General features: G+C 40.3%; 1 protein-coding gene across 3 annotated transcripts in view; it reads right to left on the bottom strand.

Annotated features, from left to right (window-relative positions):
- RNF168 (ring finger protein 168) overlaps positions 1 to 18,772 on the bottom strand; it is a 41,280-nt gene that overhangs the window by 10,326 nt on the left and 12,182 nt on the right. For 2 of the 3 annotated variants that reach the window (XM_044252096.1, XM_044252095.1), the window contains exons 3-5: positions 12,978 to 13,054; positions 9,520 to 9,699; positions 6,730 to 6,851 (exon numbers count right to left, since the gene is read on the bottom strand). In XM_044252096.1, coding sequence (XP_044108031.1) covers positions 6,730 to 6,851; positions 9,520 to 9,699; positions 12,978 to 13,054 — 379 coding nt within the window. The remainder of the gene's footprint in view (positions 1 to 6,729; positions 6,852 to 9,519; positions 9,700 to 12,977; positions 13,055 to 18,772) is intronic. The other variant, XM_044252097.1, reaches the window with a different exon arrangement.

Below are 18,772 nucleotides of genomic sequence, written 5' to 3'. Positions count from 1 at the left end.
ATACCCATCGTGGAGCCCAGCATGGGCCTGAATTCACTCATGAGATCAAGACCTACACTGAGATCCAGGGTCAGATGCTTAACCTACTGAATCATCAAGGTACCCCAAGTTAAAATATCTTAAAGATAGAAGATCACCATTTTATTCTCTTAAAGGTATTTTGATAGAAACGTTCTTAATCTTATAATCTAATTACATGTTTTGCTCTTTTAAATTTCCTTCCCCAGGATGCCTGGGTGGCTCAGTCAGTGAAGCGTCTGCCTTCGGCTCAGGTCATGATCCGAGAGTGCTGGGATCCAGTCCTCCACTGGGCTCCTTGCTCAGCGGGGAGCATTCCTCTCCCTCTGCCTGCCACGCCTCCTGCTTGCGCATGCTTGCTCTCTCTGACAAATAAATAAAATCTTCTCAAATAAAATCCTTCCCCAAAGATAATCTCCTTTATTATCGGTCTAAAGTTTTATAGTTTCATCCATCATAATTTTTCTACACAGTATGAGTAAAGATCCAAGCCCATCTTTTCCTTATATAATCAATTGTCCCAACAGCATTTATTGACAAATTCATCCTTCTGAACAGCTGAAGAGCAATGATGACTACGGCACTGGTTACCCAAAGTACCTCAAAACTTAGTGGTCTAAAACAACAAATATTATCTCAGTTACTGAAGGTCAGAAATCCAAGGGCAGCTTAGCTGAGTGGTTCTAGCTCAGGATCTCTCATTAGAGTCTAGGGAAGATGTTGATCAGTGATCTAAAGGCTTGACTGGGGCTAGAGGATCACCTTCCAAGAAGGCTCACTCAAAGGTTATTCTGAGGTCCCACTTCTTTACTGGTTGTTGGTAGAAGGCCCCAGTTCCTTACCACACAGGCTGCTCACAACAAGGCTGCTAAATTTTCCAGAGCAAATAATCCAAAAGAGAAAAGTCACATGTCTTTTACAACTTGTCCCCAAATACCCTTCAGGTAATACTATGTGTATACTTAAGTCCAGCATCTATTCAAGGGGTGAAGAACTGGGCTCTGTCTTTTTGGGGGAAGAGTTTCAAAGAACTGGTGGGCATATTTTATAAACACCAAAGCCCTCATGAAGGCTGCAAAAATAGCTGTATTTCTAAACTACTATATTGCCTCATTTTGTTCATCCATCCCTGTGCAAGTATCATATATATTATTTATACAATTTAAAGCATCCAACTCTCCACCACACATTTTCTCTCTCCTTGGTGGTATCTGAAAGCCCTTTCTCTTCGATATAAATTTTTAAGTCAGTATGTCAAGTCTAAGAAAAGGTTAGGATTGTGACAGATGTCAAAAATTATCAAATTGGGATGCCTGGTGGCTCAGTCAGTTAAGCGTCTGCCTTTGGCTCAGGTCATGATCCCAGGGTCCTGGGATCAAGATCTGGCATCGGGCTCTTTGCTCAGTGGGGAGCCTGCTCTCCCCTCTGCTTGCCTCTCTCTGTGCTTGGGTTCTCTCTGTCTCTCTCTGACAAATAAATAAATAAAATCTTAAAAAAAAGATTAGGACTGTGATTTCAATTGCACTGAAATCTGTTGGTCAGTTTGGGGAGATCTGACATTTAGCATTATTGTAATATTAGACATCTTCCAATTCATGAATCCTGCACATTTCTTTAATATGATAAAATTTTATAATCTTCTCCACAAGGTCTTACAGATTTTACTGTAAAATTTTTTCTAAGGACTTTTTATTTTCTAATGCTATAATAAACTAAATCTTGTTAAAGTTACATTTTCAACAGAACTTTTGTACAGATTTTATATCTACCAAACTTGCTAAACCCTTATTTTTTTAATTTTTTTTTTTTTTTTTTTGACAGAGAGAGATCACAAGTAGGCAGAGAGGCAGGCAGAGAGAGAGAGAGGGAAGCAGGCTCCCTGCTGAGCAAAGAGCCCGATGCGGGACTCGATCCCAGGACCCTGAGATCATGACCTAAACCCTTATTTTTTTTAAAAAGATTCTATTTATTTATTTGACAGAGAGAGACACAGGGAAAGACACAACAAGAGAGGGAACACAAGCAGAGAGGAGTGGGAGAGGGAGAGGCAGACTTCCCGAGGAGCAGGGAGCCCGATGTGGGGCTCAATCCCAGGACTCTGGGATCATGACTTGAGCCGAAGGCAGAAACTTAACAACTAAGCCACCCAGGCACCCCACCCTTATTAATTTAAAAAATATATCTCTGAACTCTCAGATTTTCAATGTACTTTCTATATTCCATCTCTAATAACAATGGTTTCTTTTCCAAGCTCTTATCTTTTGTTCCCTTTTATTATCTTACTGTGCAGACTGAAATCTCTAGAACAACACTGAACAGAAGTGGTAAGTAACAGACCACTCTTGTATTTTCCTGTTCTTAATGGGAATAATTTCAATTTCCTACCATAAAGTATGCTATCTGGTATAAATTTTCTAGCAGATATTCATTAACAGGTTAAGGTTATTCCTATTCCCACTTTATTAAGAATTATCATTCCCATGCTTTTGATATTGAAACAGTTAATGGGGGGGCACCTGGGTGGCTCAGTGGGGTAAGCCTCTGCCTTTGGCTGTGGTCATGATCTCAGGGTCCTGGGACTGAGCCCCACTTCGGGCTCTATGCACAACAGGGCGCCTGCTTCCCCCTCCCTTTCTGCCTGCCTCTCTCCCTACTTGTGGTATCTCTGTGTGACAAATAAAATCTTAAAAAAAAACAAAAAACAAAAAACAAACAAAAACAGTTAATGGGTTAATAGTTAATACGTTAACATTACATCATCATCTAATTTTAAGTCAGTAATATATTCCTGGAATTGTCATTTTAAGTATATTCTTGGGCCACCTGAGTGACTTGGTCGGTTAAGCATCAGACTCCTGATTTTGGCTCAGGTCATGATCTCAGGGTCGTGATACAGAGAGCCTTGCATTGGGCTTTACGCCCAGCACAGAGTCTGCTTGGGATTTTTGCCCCTCCCTCTTCCTTCCCCTCTGTTCCTCCCAGACTGTGTACTTGAACTTTCTCCCTCTGTCTCTAAAATTAATTAACTAAATTTAAAATAAAGTATTTATTTACTTTCAGCCTTTCTCCCTTTTCTGATATGGCATTTAAGGATTTCTAAATACTTGAGTCCCCTCCCAAAAGTTTAGACGTATAATACTTTCAGTTTTATTACTTCCATCGAGATTTCTTTTTTTTTTTTTTTAAGAAATCTTTTTTTTTTTTTTAAAGATTTTATTTATTTTATTTGACAGATAGAGATCACAAGTAGGCAGAGAGGCAGGCAGAGAGAGAGGGAGGAGGAAGCAGGCTCCCTGCTGAGCAGAGAGCCCGATGCGGGGCTCGATCCCAGGACCCTGGTATCATGACCCGAGCCGAAGGCAGAGGCTTTAACCCACTGAGCCACCCAGGCGCCCCCATGGAGATTTCTTTAGCCAAAGAATTACTCACCAGATTTTCTTAATTTTCAAACACCTGAGTTTGTTAATCATTTTAAATTTGAGAAGAAATCCATATAGCACAAAATAAACCATTTTAAAACATACAATTCAGTGGCATTTCATGAAGTTGTAAAACCATCACCTCTATTTTGTTCCAAAACATTTTCGACATTCCCAAAGGAAACCATGCATATGTTAAGCAGTAACTTCCTCCATTCCCATCTCCCCAGCCACTGGCAACTCCTAACCTGCTTCCTATCTTATAGATTTACCTACTCTAGCTATTTCATATAAATAAATAAAATCGTATAAAAGGCAACCACTTTGTATGGCTTATTTCACGGAGCGTGTTTCTGAGGTTCATTTATGTTATAGCATGTATCAGTATGTCACTCCTTTTTAGAGCTGAGTAAATACACTGTTGTATAGCTTATACCACAATTTGTTTATCCATTCATCCTTCAATTGACATTTGCGTTTGTCCATCCTTTGGCTATTTCAAGTGTTGACACAAACAGCTATGTACTGATAATTTGTTTGAATTCCTGCTCTCAATTCTTTTGAATACATAGGTAAGAGTGGAATTGCTGGATCATATGGTAACTCTTTAACTTTCTGAGGAACTTCAAATTGCACCACTTTACATTCTCACTAGTAACTGTACAAGATTCCAATTTCTCCAATCCTTGCCAACACTGATTTTCCTTTTTTTTTGGATTACAGGCATCCTAGTGGATATGAAGTGGTATCTAATCATGGTTTTCATCTGCATTTCCTAATAATACTAATCACTAATAATACTGGGAATCTTTACATGTGCTTACTGGCCATACGTATATCACTGGAAAAATGTCTATTCATGCCCTTTGCTTATTTTGGAAGTGGACTCTTCGTCTTTTAAGTAATAGAAGAATTCCTTATATAGTCCAGAGATTAGTCCTTATTTGTTTTTAACTTTGCTTTAACTTTAATCTTTTAGTTTCTTAATCTCTTCAATTTCTGCTTTTAAATTCATCTGTCCATTTTTTTTTTTTAAAAGATTTTATTTATTTATTTGACAGAGAGAGATCACAAGTAGGCAGAGAGGCAGGCAGAGAGAGAAGGAAGCAGGCTCCCCGCCGAGCAGAGAGCCCGACGCGGGACTCGATCCCAGGACCCCGAGATCATGACCTGAGCCGAAGGCAGCGGCTTAACCCACTGAGCCACCCAGGCGCCCCCATCTGTCCATTTTTAATTTTTTTTTTTTTTAAGTTTTTTATTTATTTATTTATTTATTTATTTATTTGACAGACAGAGATCACAAGTAGGCAGGGAGGCAGGCAGAGAGGTGGGGGAAGTAGGTTCCCTGCTGAGCAAACAGCCCAATGTAGGGCTTGATCCCAGGACCCTGAGATCATGACCTGAGCCAAAGGCAGAGGCTTTAACCCACTGAGCCACCCAGGCGCCCCCCATTTTTAAATCTCTAGTAAATTTTTAAAAAAAGATTTGTCTATTTACTTATTTGACAGACAGAGATCACAAGTAGGCAGAGAGGTGGGGGGAGCAGGTTCCCTGCTGAGCAGAGAGCCCAATGTGGGGCTCGATCCCAGGACTCTGGGATCATGACCTGAGCCGAAGGCAGAGGCTTTAACCCACTGAGCCACGCAGGCTCAGTATTTTTATCTTTTATCTTTATTTTTTTTTTCTTTATCTTTATTTATTTTTATCTTTATTTATTTCAAAGTATGTATTTAGGTACATGAAGATCCATTGACAGTTACACCCCTTAAGCAGAACAGTATTACATCGATAGGAAAAAATCTCTGCTTTTCTCTTAATGGTTTTGTCTTGATTTCTACTTTGCAAAATATCAGCGTTAATAATATTGATACTGAGACATCTATTTTTCTCTCTTAATAGCTATCTCCTGTTTTAACTGCCCCCCCCAAATCTCTACCTTCCTGATCCAAAATGAAAATTTCTGAGTTTTGGAAGGACATAAAATTACCTGCACATATTTACTCAATTGAGCCAAAAATCCCTTACATATTTTTATTAATTTATTTTTAAAATGGGCTCCAGGGGCACCCAGGTGGCTCAGTGGGTTAAAACCTCTGCCTTCGGCTCAGGTCATGATCCTGGGGTTCTGGGATCAAGCCCCCTCCGTGGGGAGCCTGCTTCCTCCTCTCTCTCTGCCTGCCTCTCTGCCCACTTATGATCTCTGTCAAATAAATAAGTAATATCTTTGAAAAAATAAAATAAAATAAAATAGGCTCCACACCCAATGTGAGACTTGAACTCATGACCCTGAGATTAAGAGTTGCATGACTTACCTACAAAGGGAGCCAACCAGCTGTCCCTATTTTTAAACTCTAGATTGTGGTTCTTAAATGTTTCCAATTGTTAATTACTATGGGAACGCTTATATCCTCATAAAATCATGAACTCTACCTGCTCCTGGAGGGGCATTATGAGGAGACTAAATCCACTCCACTACAGACTACCTGACTCGTGCTTTTTGTATAGCAGAGAAAAAATATAGTGCATAAACTGAGGGAAAAAAGGGTGGGGGAATGAACTAGATGGCAAGTTATAAACTCTCAGTGAGGATGACCTTATATGGGACTAGCTTTTCTCATTTGAATCTAAACCAGGGGAAAAAGGAATCCAAGTGGTTAATTCTGAGAAAATAGGAACATGAAAATCCTGAGCTATCAAGATAAAAAAAGACTTCAGGGACACCTAGGTGGCTTAGTCAGTTAAGCATCTGACCTTGATTTTGGCTCAGGTCATGATTTCAGGGTTGTGAGAGTTAGCCCTGTGTCAGGCTCTGTGCTGGGTGTGGAGCCTGCTTGGGATTTTCTCCTTCTCCCCTTGCCTCCCCTCCACCCCTCTCTTAAAACAAAACAAGGCTTCACATCTCTCTTCATGCTAACTAGGCATCTAAGCTATGTAAGTTGCACCCTTATTTTCACTTTACATCAATCTCCGACCTTTGGAGAGTTTTCATGCAAAGTTCATGGACCAAATCTTAACCATCAGCCAACTAAATGAGCAAAAACACCAGCTACAGGAAGTGATCAATAAATAAGAGGTACCTGGGTGACTCAGTCAATTAAGTATCTGACTCTTGATTTTGGCTCAGGTCATGATCTCACGGTTGTAAGATCAAGACTCAGATTGGGCTCCACTCTGGGCATGAAGCCTGCTTAAGATTGGCCCTCTGCAACCCTTGTCTGTGCACACACGTTCTCTGTTTCCCTCTCTCTCCCTCTCTAAATAAATACATACATATATATTCATGTTCACTTACTTATGAATATCTCCAGTGTTTGTTTGTTTGTTCTTACTTTTCTTTTGAGACTTGGTTGTGACTGTATCAGATTTTCTGGAATTCAAGGGCGAAGCCAAGACACTTCCATCACTGAAATTGTTCTTCAACAGAAAAAGCATAACAAACATTATTTTAAAAAATTGTAATAAAATAAGCTATTATTTAAAGTTTTTTTTTAAAGATTTTTATTTATTTATTTGACAGATCACAAGTAGGCAGAGAGGCAGGCAGAGAGAGGAGGAAGCAGGCTCCCCACTGAGCAGAGAGCCCGATGCAGGGCTCGACCCCAGGACCCTGAGATCATGACCCCAAGGCAGAGGCTTTAACCCACTGAGCCACCCAGGTACCCCAATAAGCTATTACTTTGACTAATTCAGAGTCCAGAACACAATTTTTCAGGAATTATGCTCACATTTAAATTCTACACATCCTTTGAATACTATGACCATGCAAAAATTAGTATAAATAGGGTTACGTCCATCCAAGTTGGCCTATATTAATTATTTTTACTTTACATTATAAAGCACAAAGAGCATGATGATACTAATAACCGTTATTCTAATGAATGACTTCATATAATTATAATTACCTTAATCTATAGGGGAAAATTCAAAGACTGTGGATATACTTGGAATAAAAGGTAATTTTATGTAAAAGCGATTTAATTTAGGGATTTAAGAGCATACCAGTATCATAAATATTTACATGCTATACTAGTCTCATAAGCTTCTTACTATACTACTAGAAAAATTAATATACTTCGTGGTAGTACACAATTGGCCAAACTTTCTCAAGTAAACCTAGAATTCTTCTAAAATATCAATAGATCTACTCTTAAAATCTCTGTTTAAAACAAGAAGGTTTAGGTTTTTTGTTGGTTTTTTTTTTTTAAAGATTTTATTTATTTATTTGACAGAGATCACAAGTAGGCAGGGAGGCAGGAAGAGAGAGAGGGGGAAGCAGGCTCCCTGCTGAGCAGAAAGCCCGATGTGGGGCTTGATCCCAGGAACCTGGGATCATGACCCAAGCCGGAGGCAGAGGCTTTAAACCACTGAGCCACCCAGGCGCCCCCAAAACAAGAAGGTTTAGAAAAGACTGTTGACAGATAAAAATGACCCAAAATTTTCCTCTTTAATGTATTTTCTTACCTATGTCATTTATTTATTTGACAGAGAGAGAGAGAGAGAGAGACAGACAGTAAGAGAGGGAACACAAGCAGGAGGAATGTGAGAGGGAGAAGCAGACTCCCCACTGAGCAGGGAGCCCAATGCAAGGCTTGATACCAGGACCCTGGGATCATGACCCGAGCAGAAGGCAGACACTAAACAACTGAGCCACCCAGATACCCCTGTCATTTGCTGTTCTATTGATCAATGTCTTTTATTTAATTTCCTGATTATGTACCTTTTCAAAATTATTTTACTAAAATTTTAAAAAGAAGAAATAAATGAGAAAGGGCAGGGGTGCCTGGGTGGCTCAGTTAGTTAAGCTTCTGACTTGACTTTGGCTGAAGTCATGATCTCAAGATCCATGTTAGGCTCCGTGCTGGGCATGGAGCCTGCCTGGGATTCTCTCTCTCTCCCACTCCCTCTGACCAACCTCCCCACCTCTAAAAAAGGGGGGCCATATAATCTAAAACTTAGGTACACTATTGTGAATAGTATGCATCTCAAAAAAAAAATTCCAATTCTGAATATACTTTGTTTTGGTAAGTGCATTTTAAGATACTTGTTCAAAAGCAGAGGAATTGTTTTTAGAGGTTCTCAAACCTGAATGTACACCAGGCTTCCCCAGATGTCTCTGGGAATGGTATTCCCCAAAACCCATCCTGAGAGATCTGATGCAGTAGATTTAGAACAGATATGAGAATTTGTATTTTAAAAGAACCCAGGTGATTCTGCCAGGTTCGTTCAAATCACTGGGTCCCATTGTACCCTCAAGTCTTAAAAGTATGTCTTATCATCCTTCTATTCACTTAGTAATTTAACTATAGCAAGATAATAAAATCCAGGTCTAGTGTACTACTTAAAAATTAAATGTGCTTCACTTCCAAAAAGTGATTTGCATCCATGCAATGGAATATTATGCCATTCTTAAAAAGAATTAGATAAGACTATAGGTATTCACAGGAACACTCTCTAAGATATGTCAAGTGAAAAAAGGCAAGGTAAAACAGTGTGACTGATAATGTTCTTTTTAGGTGAGTAAGAAAAAATAAACTGTTAGTAGTGCTAACCTTTGGGGCAAGAGACTAATGGAACAGGAATGAGAATACAGAGGTGGAAGGGGAGAAAGGAACCTTTCACTTTGAATAGCTTTCCTATATACTATGAATTTACTAACATATTAAAAACACTTGTTTACATATACTTCAATCAGAGCAAATATATAACAACATGCAAAAAACGTAACAATATACAAAAAAAGATGTTTTGTTGAAAAATAGGTCAGAAATTGCTTCCAGTCATGGTGAAAGCTCTTTGAAAACCATGTAGTCGGGAAACCTGGGTAGCACATTTGGTTAAGCGGCTGACTCTTAGTTTCAGCTCGGGTTGTGAACTCACGGGTGTGAGATCTAGCCCTGAGTCAGGCTTTGTACTCAGGGTGGTCAGCATGAGATTCTTTCTCCCTTTCCCTCTGCCCCTCCCACTCATGCTCTCTCTCTCAAATAAGTAGATCCTTTAAAAAAAAAGAAAAGAAAAGAAAGAAAACCACATAGTCTAAAGCAATAGGAACATTAATACTTCAAAGTTCTCTCCTAAAACTTACAATATTAATGCTTAGTTTTCTTGCTAGTTCTTCATCACTTTTCAGTTGTTCTTCCATCTCTCTTCGTCTTTTTTCTGCCTGTAGTTTTTCCTCCTCTTCCTCCTCTGCTAATAATCTCTGTATGTATTCTTCACTGGCTTTATTTTCTTCCTCCTTACTGGCTTGTCGCTCTGCCTCCACCTTAAAAATGATTAATAAAGAACATATCTCTGAACTTTTTAATATACTTGCAACATTCCTTTCTTTTTATTTTAAAGTAGGCTCTATGTCCAGTGCGCAGCCCAACACAGGGCTTGAACTCATGACCCTAAGATCAAGGCCTGAGCTGAGATCAAGAGTCAGACGCTTACCCAACTGAACCACCCAGGTGCCTCTATAATTGCAATACTTTTTTTTTAAGATTTTATTTATTTATTTGAGAGTTTAGAATGAGTAGCGGGAGAGGCAGAGGGAGAGAAAGAGAGAGAAGCAGACTCTTCCCTGCTGAGCAGGACCCAGCTACTGGGCTTGATCCCAGAACCTGGAGATCATGACCTGAGCCAAAGGCAGACGCTTAACCAACTGAGCCACCCAGGCACCCCTATACTTGTAATATTTCTTAAAAAGAATAGTAAAAGTAATAAAAAAGAACAAATTGGCAGGAACAAAATGTTTCAAATGGAGTATAAATCTGAAGGCAAATTCCTGCAGAACAGATCAAGAGGTCTCTTCAAGGAAGCCTTCCCCAGTCAGTCCAATGATATCTTGATCAAACTCCCATTCCTCTTCATCCTCAGTCATAGAACACTTTCAACTACACTGTTTTAATATTTGTGGAAATGTCTCTAGGTAATACTTTTCCTCGGTTAACTCAATGCTATATGCTTACTAACTTAGGCCGAGGTTTCTGAACCAAACCCTAGCCAAGGGGATAGAATGATAAAAATTGACACTAATAAGGGTCTAATTGTGAAGCTAGGAAGAATGCCTCAGGCCTAACAGGCAGGAGTGGAGTGGCTGCCGAAGAAGCAACCACAATGGTGATTATGTAATTTACAGATGGGGAAACAGAGAAAAGCAGTAACTTTCTTAAGGTCATTAAGTGGCAGAGTGGAGACTCAAACTCAGATTCTAAGACTTAAGGCCATTCTTGTGGTCATTTAAACAACAATTCCTGAAAGAAATAATACAAGAATCATTTTAGAAATCCAAAGGATTTGACTCAAGAATAAGCCCTTGATCTAGTTCAAGTGTTGGAGACATAAGGGAAAGTTTGTTGAAGACTAAGTTTTCTTGCTCCTAATGAAAGTCATTAGGAAACGACTGCTGCTTCTTCCTCTGCATGTTGTGTATGCACTTCAAGTTCAAAAACTGTGCAGCCATTTTGCTATTAGCCTTAAGTTAAAGTAACTGACAAAGTTAACAAAGAAATGGAGCTGGAGCTCTGAATGAACTCTTTGAATTCCAGTTAATTACAACCTTCTTATGTAAGGTAGTTTAAGTTGGGTTTTCTTTTACTTCTAGTCAAAAACATATTTACAGAACCTGTTCTCACTACATTGTTGAAAGAACTAAATTATTCCTTTAAAACCCTTACTTAAGGGAGTACCTGTGTGGCACAGTTAGTTAAGCTTCCAACTCTTGGTTTCAGCTCAGGTCATGATTGCATAGAGTTGTGAATTTGAGCCCCATGTCAGGCTCCAAGCTCTGTGCAGTCTACTTGAGATTCTTTCTCCCTCCCCTTCTGCCCTTCCTGCTCATGCTCTCTCTCTCTCTCTCTCTCTCAAATAAATCTTTATTTTAAAGATAAAATATAAAAATACTTTATATTTTTTATAAAAATATTTTAAAAACCCCTTACTTAAGAACAGTGCTTAGACCATGTTAAGTTAACCACTATAATTATTTAATTAAAAAAATTTTTTTGTAAAGATTTTATTTATTTGTCATAGAGAAAGCACAAGCAGGCAGAGTGGCAGGCAGAGGCAGAGAGAGAAGCAGGCTCCCTGCTGGACAAGGAGCCCAATGCGGGACTCGATCCCAGGACCCCAGGATCATGACCTGAGCCGAAGGCAGCAGCTTAACCTACTGAGCCACCCATCCCAATTTTTTAAAAATTTTTAAAAGATTTTCTTTATTTATTTGAGAGAGAGCATGAGAGGAGAGAACATCAGAAGAAGCAGACTCCCCATGGAGCTGGGAGCCCAATGTGGGACTCGATCCCGGGACTCTGGGATCATGACCCAAGCTGAAGGCAGCTGCCCAATCAACTGAGCCACCCAGGCACCCTTTAATTTTTTTTTTTTTTAATTTATTAGAGAGAGAGCAAAGTAGGGCAAAGAGTAGAGGGCGAGGGAGAAGCAGGCTCTCCGCTGATCAGGGAGCCCGATGCAGGACTCGTGATCTCTGTCTGTCAAATAAATAAATAAAATCTTAAAAAAAAAAATAAAATAAAATAAAAATAAAAAGAAAATACTGGGAACTATCTTATATCTTACTCTCTCTTGAGTAATACAGAGTGATTTCCAGGGGATATTACCAAATAAAAAAAGCAAAGTCCAAAAGAATATATAGTATGCAATATTTAATAAAACAAGAGCAATTATAGATCAGTTTATCTTTACAAAAAACACCAAAAAAAGGATAAACCACACAGTGATAAAATTGGTTATCTACAATGTGGTGGACACAGGGTAGATAAGATACAGGAGGGAATATCCTCTCTGCGAATAACTTTTTATGTTATTTTTACTTTTAGGTGCATGTTAATATTCTACACATTCAAAAAATATACAAAGAAATTAATAAGGATGGGAGGGGAAAAATGAAAAAAAATCACCATCACATAAGAGTGCCAATTATATGTAACGTTAGTAACTATTGTAAACACATGTAAAAAACAGATCTTTTGTAAAGTACATTAAAAATATTTATATTTCAATATATATATATATTTTTTTTTTAAAGATTTTATTTATTTATTTGACAGAGATCACAAGTAGGCATAGAGGCAGGCAGAGAGAGAGAGAGAGGAGGAAGCAGGCTCCCTGCTGAGCAGAGAGCCCGATGCGGGACTCGATCCCAGGACCCTGAGATCATGACCTGAGCCGAAGGCAGCGGCTTAACCCACTGAGCCACCCAGGCGCCCATCAATATATATTTTTTTATACAGGAATATATGGGCACCTGAGTGGCTCAATTAGTTAAATGTCCGACTCTTGATTTTGGCTCAGGTCATAACTATGGGTTATGGGATCAAGCCCCTCACAGGGCACCACACTGAGTGCCAAGCATAAAGCCTGCTTAAGAGTCTCTCTGTCCCTTTCCCTTTGCCCCTCCCCCCGACCACAGCGCACACATACACCCTCTCTCTAAAAAGAAATAAAATATTTTTCTAAACAAATACAAAACTGTATGTAAAATCTGAAATTGAAAACACAGGAGTATTCTTCCAAAAAGAGTAACTACTTAGTACCTACCTTGCTTATCTCCTCCTCATATTCTCTTCTCAATTCCCCAGGCTTGCTTAATAAGCGAACTGGCTGACAGTCATCAACTGTTTCAGATCAAGAAAGAAAATAATATTATAGGCAACACAGAATTTTATGGCTAGCTTTGGTCTTTCATTAAACGTGTATTAATATGAAAATGTGAAATTAGAAAAAAATGTAAAATTATTAATAGCTTAACTGGGGTGCCTGGGTGGCTCAGTAGGTTAAAGCCTCTCCCTTCAGCTCTGGTCATGGCCCCAGGGTCCTGGGATGGAGCCCCACATTCGGCTCTCTGCTCAGCAGGGAGCCTGTTTCCCTTCCTCTCTCTCTGCCTGCCTCTCTGCCTACTTGTGATCTCTGTCTGTCAAACAAATAAATAAAAATCTTTTAAAAAATCATTAATAGCTTAGCAATACCTACTCTATGGTGTGCCATTTTATTTCTTTTCTTCCCCTAAAGATTTTATTTTTAAGTAATCTCTACACCCAACATATACCTCAAACTTACACCCCCAAGATCAAGAGTCAGATATTCTTTTTTTGTTTTGTTTTGTTTTAGATTTTATTTATTTATTTGACAGACAAATCGCAAGTAGGCAGAGAGGCAGGCAGAGAGAGGGGGAAAAGCAGGCTCCCTGATGAGCAGAGAGCCCGACATGGGGCTCGATCCCAGGACCCTGGGATCATGACCTGAGCTGAAGGCAGAGGCCTTAACCCACTGAGCCACCCAAGTGCCCCAAGAGTCACATATTCTACTCGCTGTGCCAGCCAAGCGCCCCTATGAAATTCCACTTTTCTTTTTTTTAAGATTTTTAAATTTGTTTCTTTGACACACACAGAGAGAGAATGCACACAAGGAGAGGGAGCAGCAGGCATAGGGAGAGGAAGAAGCAGGCTTCCCACTGAGTAGGAGCCCAATGTAGGGCTCATTCCCAGCACACCTAAGCCGAAAGCAGACGCTTAACTGACTGAGCCAACCAGGTGCCCCTTATTTTTAAAAGATTTATTTATTTAAGAGAGAGAGAGGGCGCCTGGGTGGCTCAGTGGGTTAAGCCACTGCCTTCGGCTCGGGTCATGATCTTGGGGTCCCGGGATCAAGTCCCACATCGGGCTCTCTGCTCAGCAGGGAGCCTGCTTCCTCCTCTCTCTCTCTCTGCCTGCCTCTGCCTATTTGTGATCTCTCTCTGTCAAATAAATAATAATAAAAAAAATCTTTAAAAAAAAAAGAGAGAGAGGGAGAGAGCACGCACATGAGTGGGGGGAGGGGCAGAGGGAAAGGGAGAAGATGACTCTCCCCTGAGCAGGGTGCCAGACAAGGGGTTCAATCCCAGGACGTGGGATCATGACCTGAGCTGAAGGCAGACACTTAACCAACTGACCCACCCAGGCGCCCCTGGAATTCCATTTTATTTTATTTTTCTTTTTAAAGATTTTATTTATTTATTTGACAGAAAGAGATCACAAGTAGGCGGAGAGGCAGGCAGAGAGAGAGAGGAGGAAGCAGGCTCCCTGCAGAGCAGAGAGCCTGATGCAGGGCTGGATCCCAGAACTCTGGGATCATGACCTGAGCTGAAGGCAGAGGCTTTAACCCACTGAGCCACCCAGGTGCCCCTGGAATTCCATTTTAAAAGAAAGTCCAGGGTTGCAGAGCTGGCTCAATTAGTGGAGCGTGTAACTCTTGATGTTGTGGTTGTGAGTTTTCTTTTTTCTTTTTTTTAAAAGATTTTATTTATCTATTCATGAGAGACAAAGAGAGATAGATGCAGAAGGAGATACAGGCAGGGGCCTGGTGTGGGACTCAATCCCAGGACCCCAGGATTACAACCTGAGCCGAAAGCAAAGTTGAACCAACCAAGTCACCCAGATGCCCTGAGGTGGTGAGTTTGAACCCCATGTTGGGTGTAGAGATTACTTAGATAAATAAAACTAAAAAAAAAAAAAAAAAAAGGAAAGGAAAGGAAAGAAAGTCCAGAGGTTTTCTGGTTCAAAATGGCATATGAATACATATACTTAACTCTTGTTCTAGAATCTATTAAAATAACAGTACGAAAAAAATTTTTAAAAAGTAATCTTAAAACAGCAAAGAGATGGGGGTCAATCAGTAAACAAGAAACTTTAACGAATTTCTAGAAAATGGGAAGCAGATATAAAAGAGATGACATATATCAGAATGAAGAAAAATGCAACGCTCAGAAAGGAAGGTGAGGCGGGAGGAGATCTGCACCATATACTGGAAAAGCAGCCCAGGCTCAAAAACACAAGGCACAATAGAGACCACAGTGAGTTAAGTCGGGACAGGGAATTAAAAGTTCATGATCTGGGGGTGGGGGGGGTGGGGGAAGGAGAAAGTTTATGATCTGGGGTGCCTGGGTGGCTCAGATGGTTGGGCAGTTGCCTTTGGCTTGGACCATGATCCTGGATCCAGAATCGACCCTCATCAGGCTCCCTGCTTGGTGGGGAGTCTGCTCCTCCCTCTGACCCTTCCCCCCATGCTGTTTTCTCATTCTCTCTCTCTCTCAAATAAATAAACAGAATCTTGATAAAAGAAGTTCACGATCTGCTAAATCAGAATACTTGGCGGGTAGGCATTTCTTCCTAGATGTGTGTGTAAGTGCACATAAGCACATTCAAAGCTTATTTTAAAAGATGTATTTATGTATTTGAGAGAGGGCAGGAGCACTTGCGTGAGTAGGGGACGGGAAAAGGGAAAGCAGGTTTCCTGTTGAGTGTGGAGCCTGACCAGAGGCTGAATCCTACAATCTTGAGATCGCGACCTGAGCCGAAACCAAGAGTCAGATGCTTAACCCACTGAGCCACCCAGGAGCCCCTCAATGGTTATTTTTTAAAGAAACTGAATTGCCTAGACAGAACCAGTACAGTTGTGGTAACTCAGAACAAAACCCTCTAAAATCTGGCACTTAACGGTGGGAAAGCATAATGGCCAAGCATAACCTCCAACAATGTCTGCCAGTCACCAATGCCAATATATGTACAAGTAAGGTTATTCTAGGCCCTCGTTTTAATTTTTTTTTGAAAGGCCTCATTTTTATTTTTATTTATTTATTTATTTTTAAAAGATTTTATTTATTTGAGACAGACATCATAAGTAGGCAGAGAGGCAGGCAGAGAAGGCGGGGGAAGCAGGCTCACTGCTGAGCAGGGAGCCCGATGTGGGGCTAGATTCCAGGACCCTGGGATCATGACCTGAGACAAAGGCAGAGGCTTTACCCCACTAAGCAACCCAGGCGACCTGAAGGGCCTCATTTTTAAATGTGAAATTAAAACCAAGAATCACCAGACATTTCAAACTAATCTACAGGATTAAAGAAACACTAAGTCACAAGAGAGGGAAAAAAATCATCTCGAAAAAGAGAACCCAACTGCTTGTTCACAAAGGCAGCTATTACTCAACTCCAGCTGACTCCTGCCACCAGGAAACTTAGATCCCTCCTTGCCATATTTTCTGATTTTTCAAAACTTCCGGAAATCTGTATTTTAAAGTGAAATCTCCCAATTTTAAATGTCAGCACTGAATGGGTAACAGAAAGCCTGACTGTAGGCTTTACATGGCTTGTAGACCAGCAGTTTGCAAATTCACAGAAGAATTAAAAACAGTAATGTAACTCCTTAACAGGTAGCAATGAAGTATGCCAAATTCTTATTTTAGTTGTTGAGGATTCATTTGAGGCAATATAGTGGGAAATACAGGAGAGAGTATAAGGCTCCTGAAAAAAATAGTAGGAGCTAGAAACAATGCCCAAGAAGACAGGAGGGACGGCAGCACTTCAATTATAGGATTTTTTTTTTTTTTTTTAAGATTTTAGTTATTTATTTGACAGAGCGATAGTGAGAAAAGGCAACACAGCAGGGGCAGGAGAGGGAGAAGCAGGCTCCCTGCTGAACAAGGAGTCCAATGCGGGACTTGATCCCAGGACCCTTTGGATCATGACCCCAGCCAATGGCAGACGCTTAATGACTGAGTCACCGGGGCGCCCAATTACAGCACTTCTGATAAAGGAGGATAGGGTATGTGTAGAGAGGTCGTGTAATACCAGATATGACAGCTCGAGGGTGGCAAATTTTTCCCATAAAGGCCAAGATAAATAAATATTTTATGCTTTGCAGGCAACGTAGTCTTTGTTGCAGTGACCCAATTCCTGCAACTGTGGGCACAAACCAGACACTGATACGGACAAGTGCCTCTATTCCAACAAAACTTCATTTCCAAAAAAAGACGGAGCCCAAATTTGGCCTGACTCTTGATTTCAGCTCAAGTCATGATCTCAGTGTCATGAGGCTGAACCCTGCCTGGGGCTCCACGCTCAGTGGAGTCAGCTTGAGATCTCTCTCCCTCTCTCTCTTAAATAAAATCTTTTTAAAAAGCTTAAAATGGTAAATTTTCTGTTATATGCATTTTACCACCATAAAAACAACAACAATCAAAACTTCTGTTAAGGGCGCCTGGGTGGCTCAGTGGTTTAAGCCGCTGACTTCGGCTCAGGTCATGATCTCGGGGTCCTGGGATGGAGTCCCACATCGGGCTCTCTGCTCAGCAGGGAGCCTGCTTCCTCCTCTATGCCTACTTGTGATCTCTCTCTCTGTCAAATAAATAAATAAAATCTTAAAAAAAAAAAAAACTTCTGTTAAGAAGAAAACCACAGGAGGATGGCTTGTTTCCTTCCCCTTAGAGAGCAGCATGCTCTTTGTGGGCATTTTGTAGAACAAAAGCCACCTCGGATCATCACCCACCACCCATTGCTAATGTTTTGGGTGGCAACGCTGGATTTTCACTTAAAGATTTAAAATGGCTTTGGAGGGACGCCTGGGTGGCGCAGTTGGTTGGACGACTGCCTTCAGCTCAGGGCGTGATCCTGGAGTCCCGGGATCGAGTCCCACATCAGGCTCCCAGCTCCATGGGGAGTCTACTTTGCTCTCTGACCTTCTCCTCGCTCGTGCTCTCTCTCACTGTCTCTCTCTCAAATAAATAAAATAAAATAATCTTTAAAAAAAAAATAAAAAAAAATAAAATGGCTTTGGAATAAACATTAAAAAAGAAAAAAGGAAACCACAGAGGTATAACGCAGGCACCAAAGGCCCCACATAAGCAAAGCAAGATTTAATACCTAACCTAACTTCAACGTCATCCTCCTCAAATGTAACCTCAAACTGGAATTTCATGTAGGCAAACCCATGAGAGACCCCTTCCCCCTTAGGAGGGGGACCTTGCCCAAACATTGCATTCCTTGTTAATAAATATTATTATTATTTGTTAAATATGTTTTTAAATGTTTATGTTTTTTATTTTGTTTTAATTTAAATATTTGTTTTGTTTTTATTTAAGAGAGGGAATGGGCGTGTGGGGGAGGGTGCAGGGGGAATCTCAAGCTGACTCAATGCTGAGTGCCAAGACTGATGTGGGGCTCGACCCCACGACCCTAAGATTGTGACCAGATTCAAAATCATAAGCCAGATTTTCAACCAACTGAGTTACCCAGGCAACCCATCTTTTTTTTTTTTAAATGACTCTTCTCTGCCTTTCTTTTCCTGTAGCTCAGAGGAGCCCTCTACTGCTTGCTGGATAAGAATTCAATAAAGTCAAATAGATCTTCAAATTTACTGGTTAAATTTTGTTTTTTAATACTTCTATATGACAAATATCACAAAATTAAACAACTGGGAGGAGTTACAAATATATAAATCAACAGAGAATTAAATTTTCCCACTGTATTAAATATTGCAGTTTTACAATGAGTGTTCTCCTGAGCAGCCAAGATTCATTAAGGG

This window comes from Neovison vison, chromosome 6 (genome assembly GCF_020171115.1).
Source record: "Neovison vison isolate M4711 chromosome 6, ASM_NN_V1, whole genome shotgun sequence".
NCBI classification, from domain to species: domain Eukaryota; kingdom Metazoa; phylum Chordata; class Mammalia; order Carnivora; family Mustelidae; genus Neogale; species Neogale vison.
The sequence above is the reverse complement of the archived record's forward strand: the minus strand, read 5'-3'. Positions and strand labels throughout refer to the sequence as shown.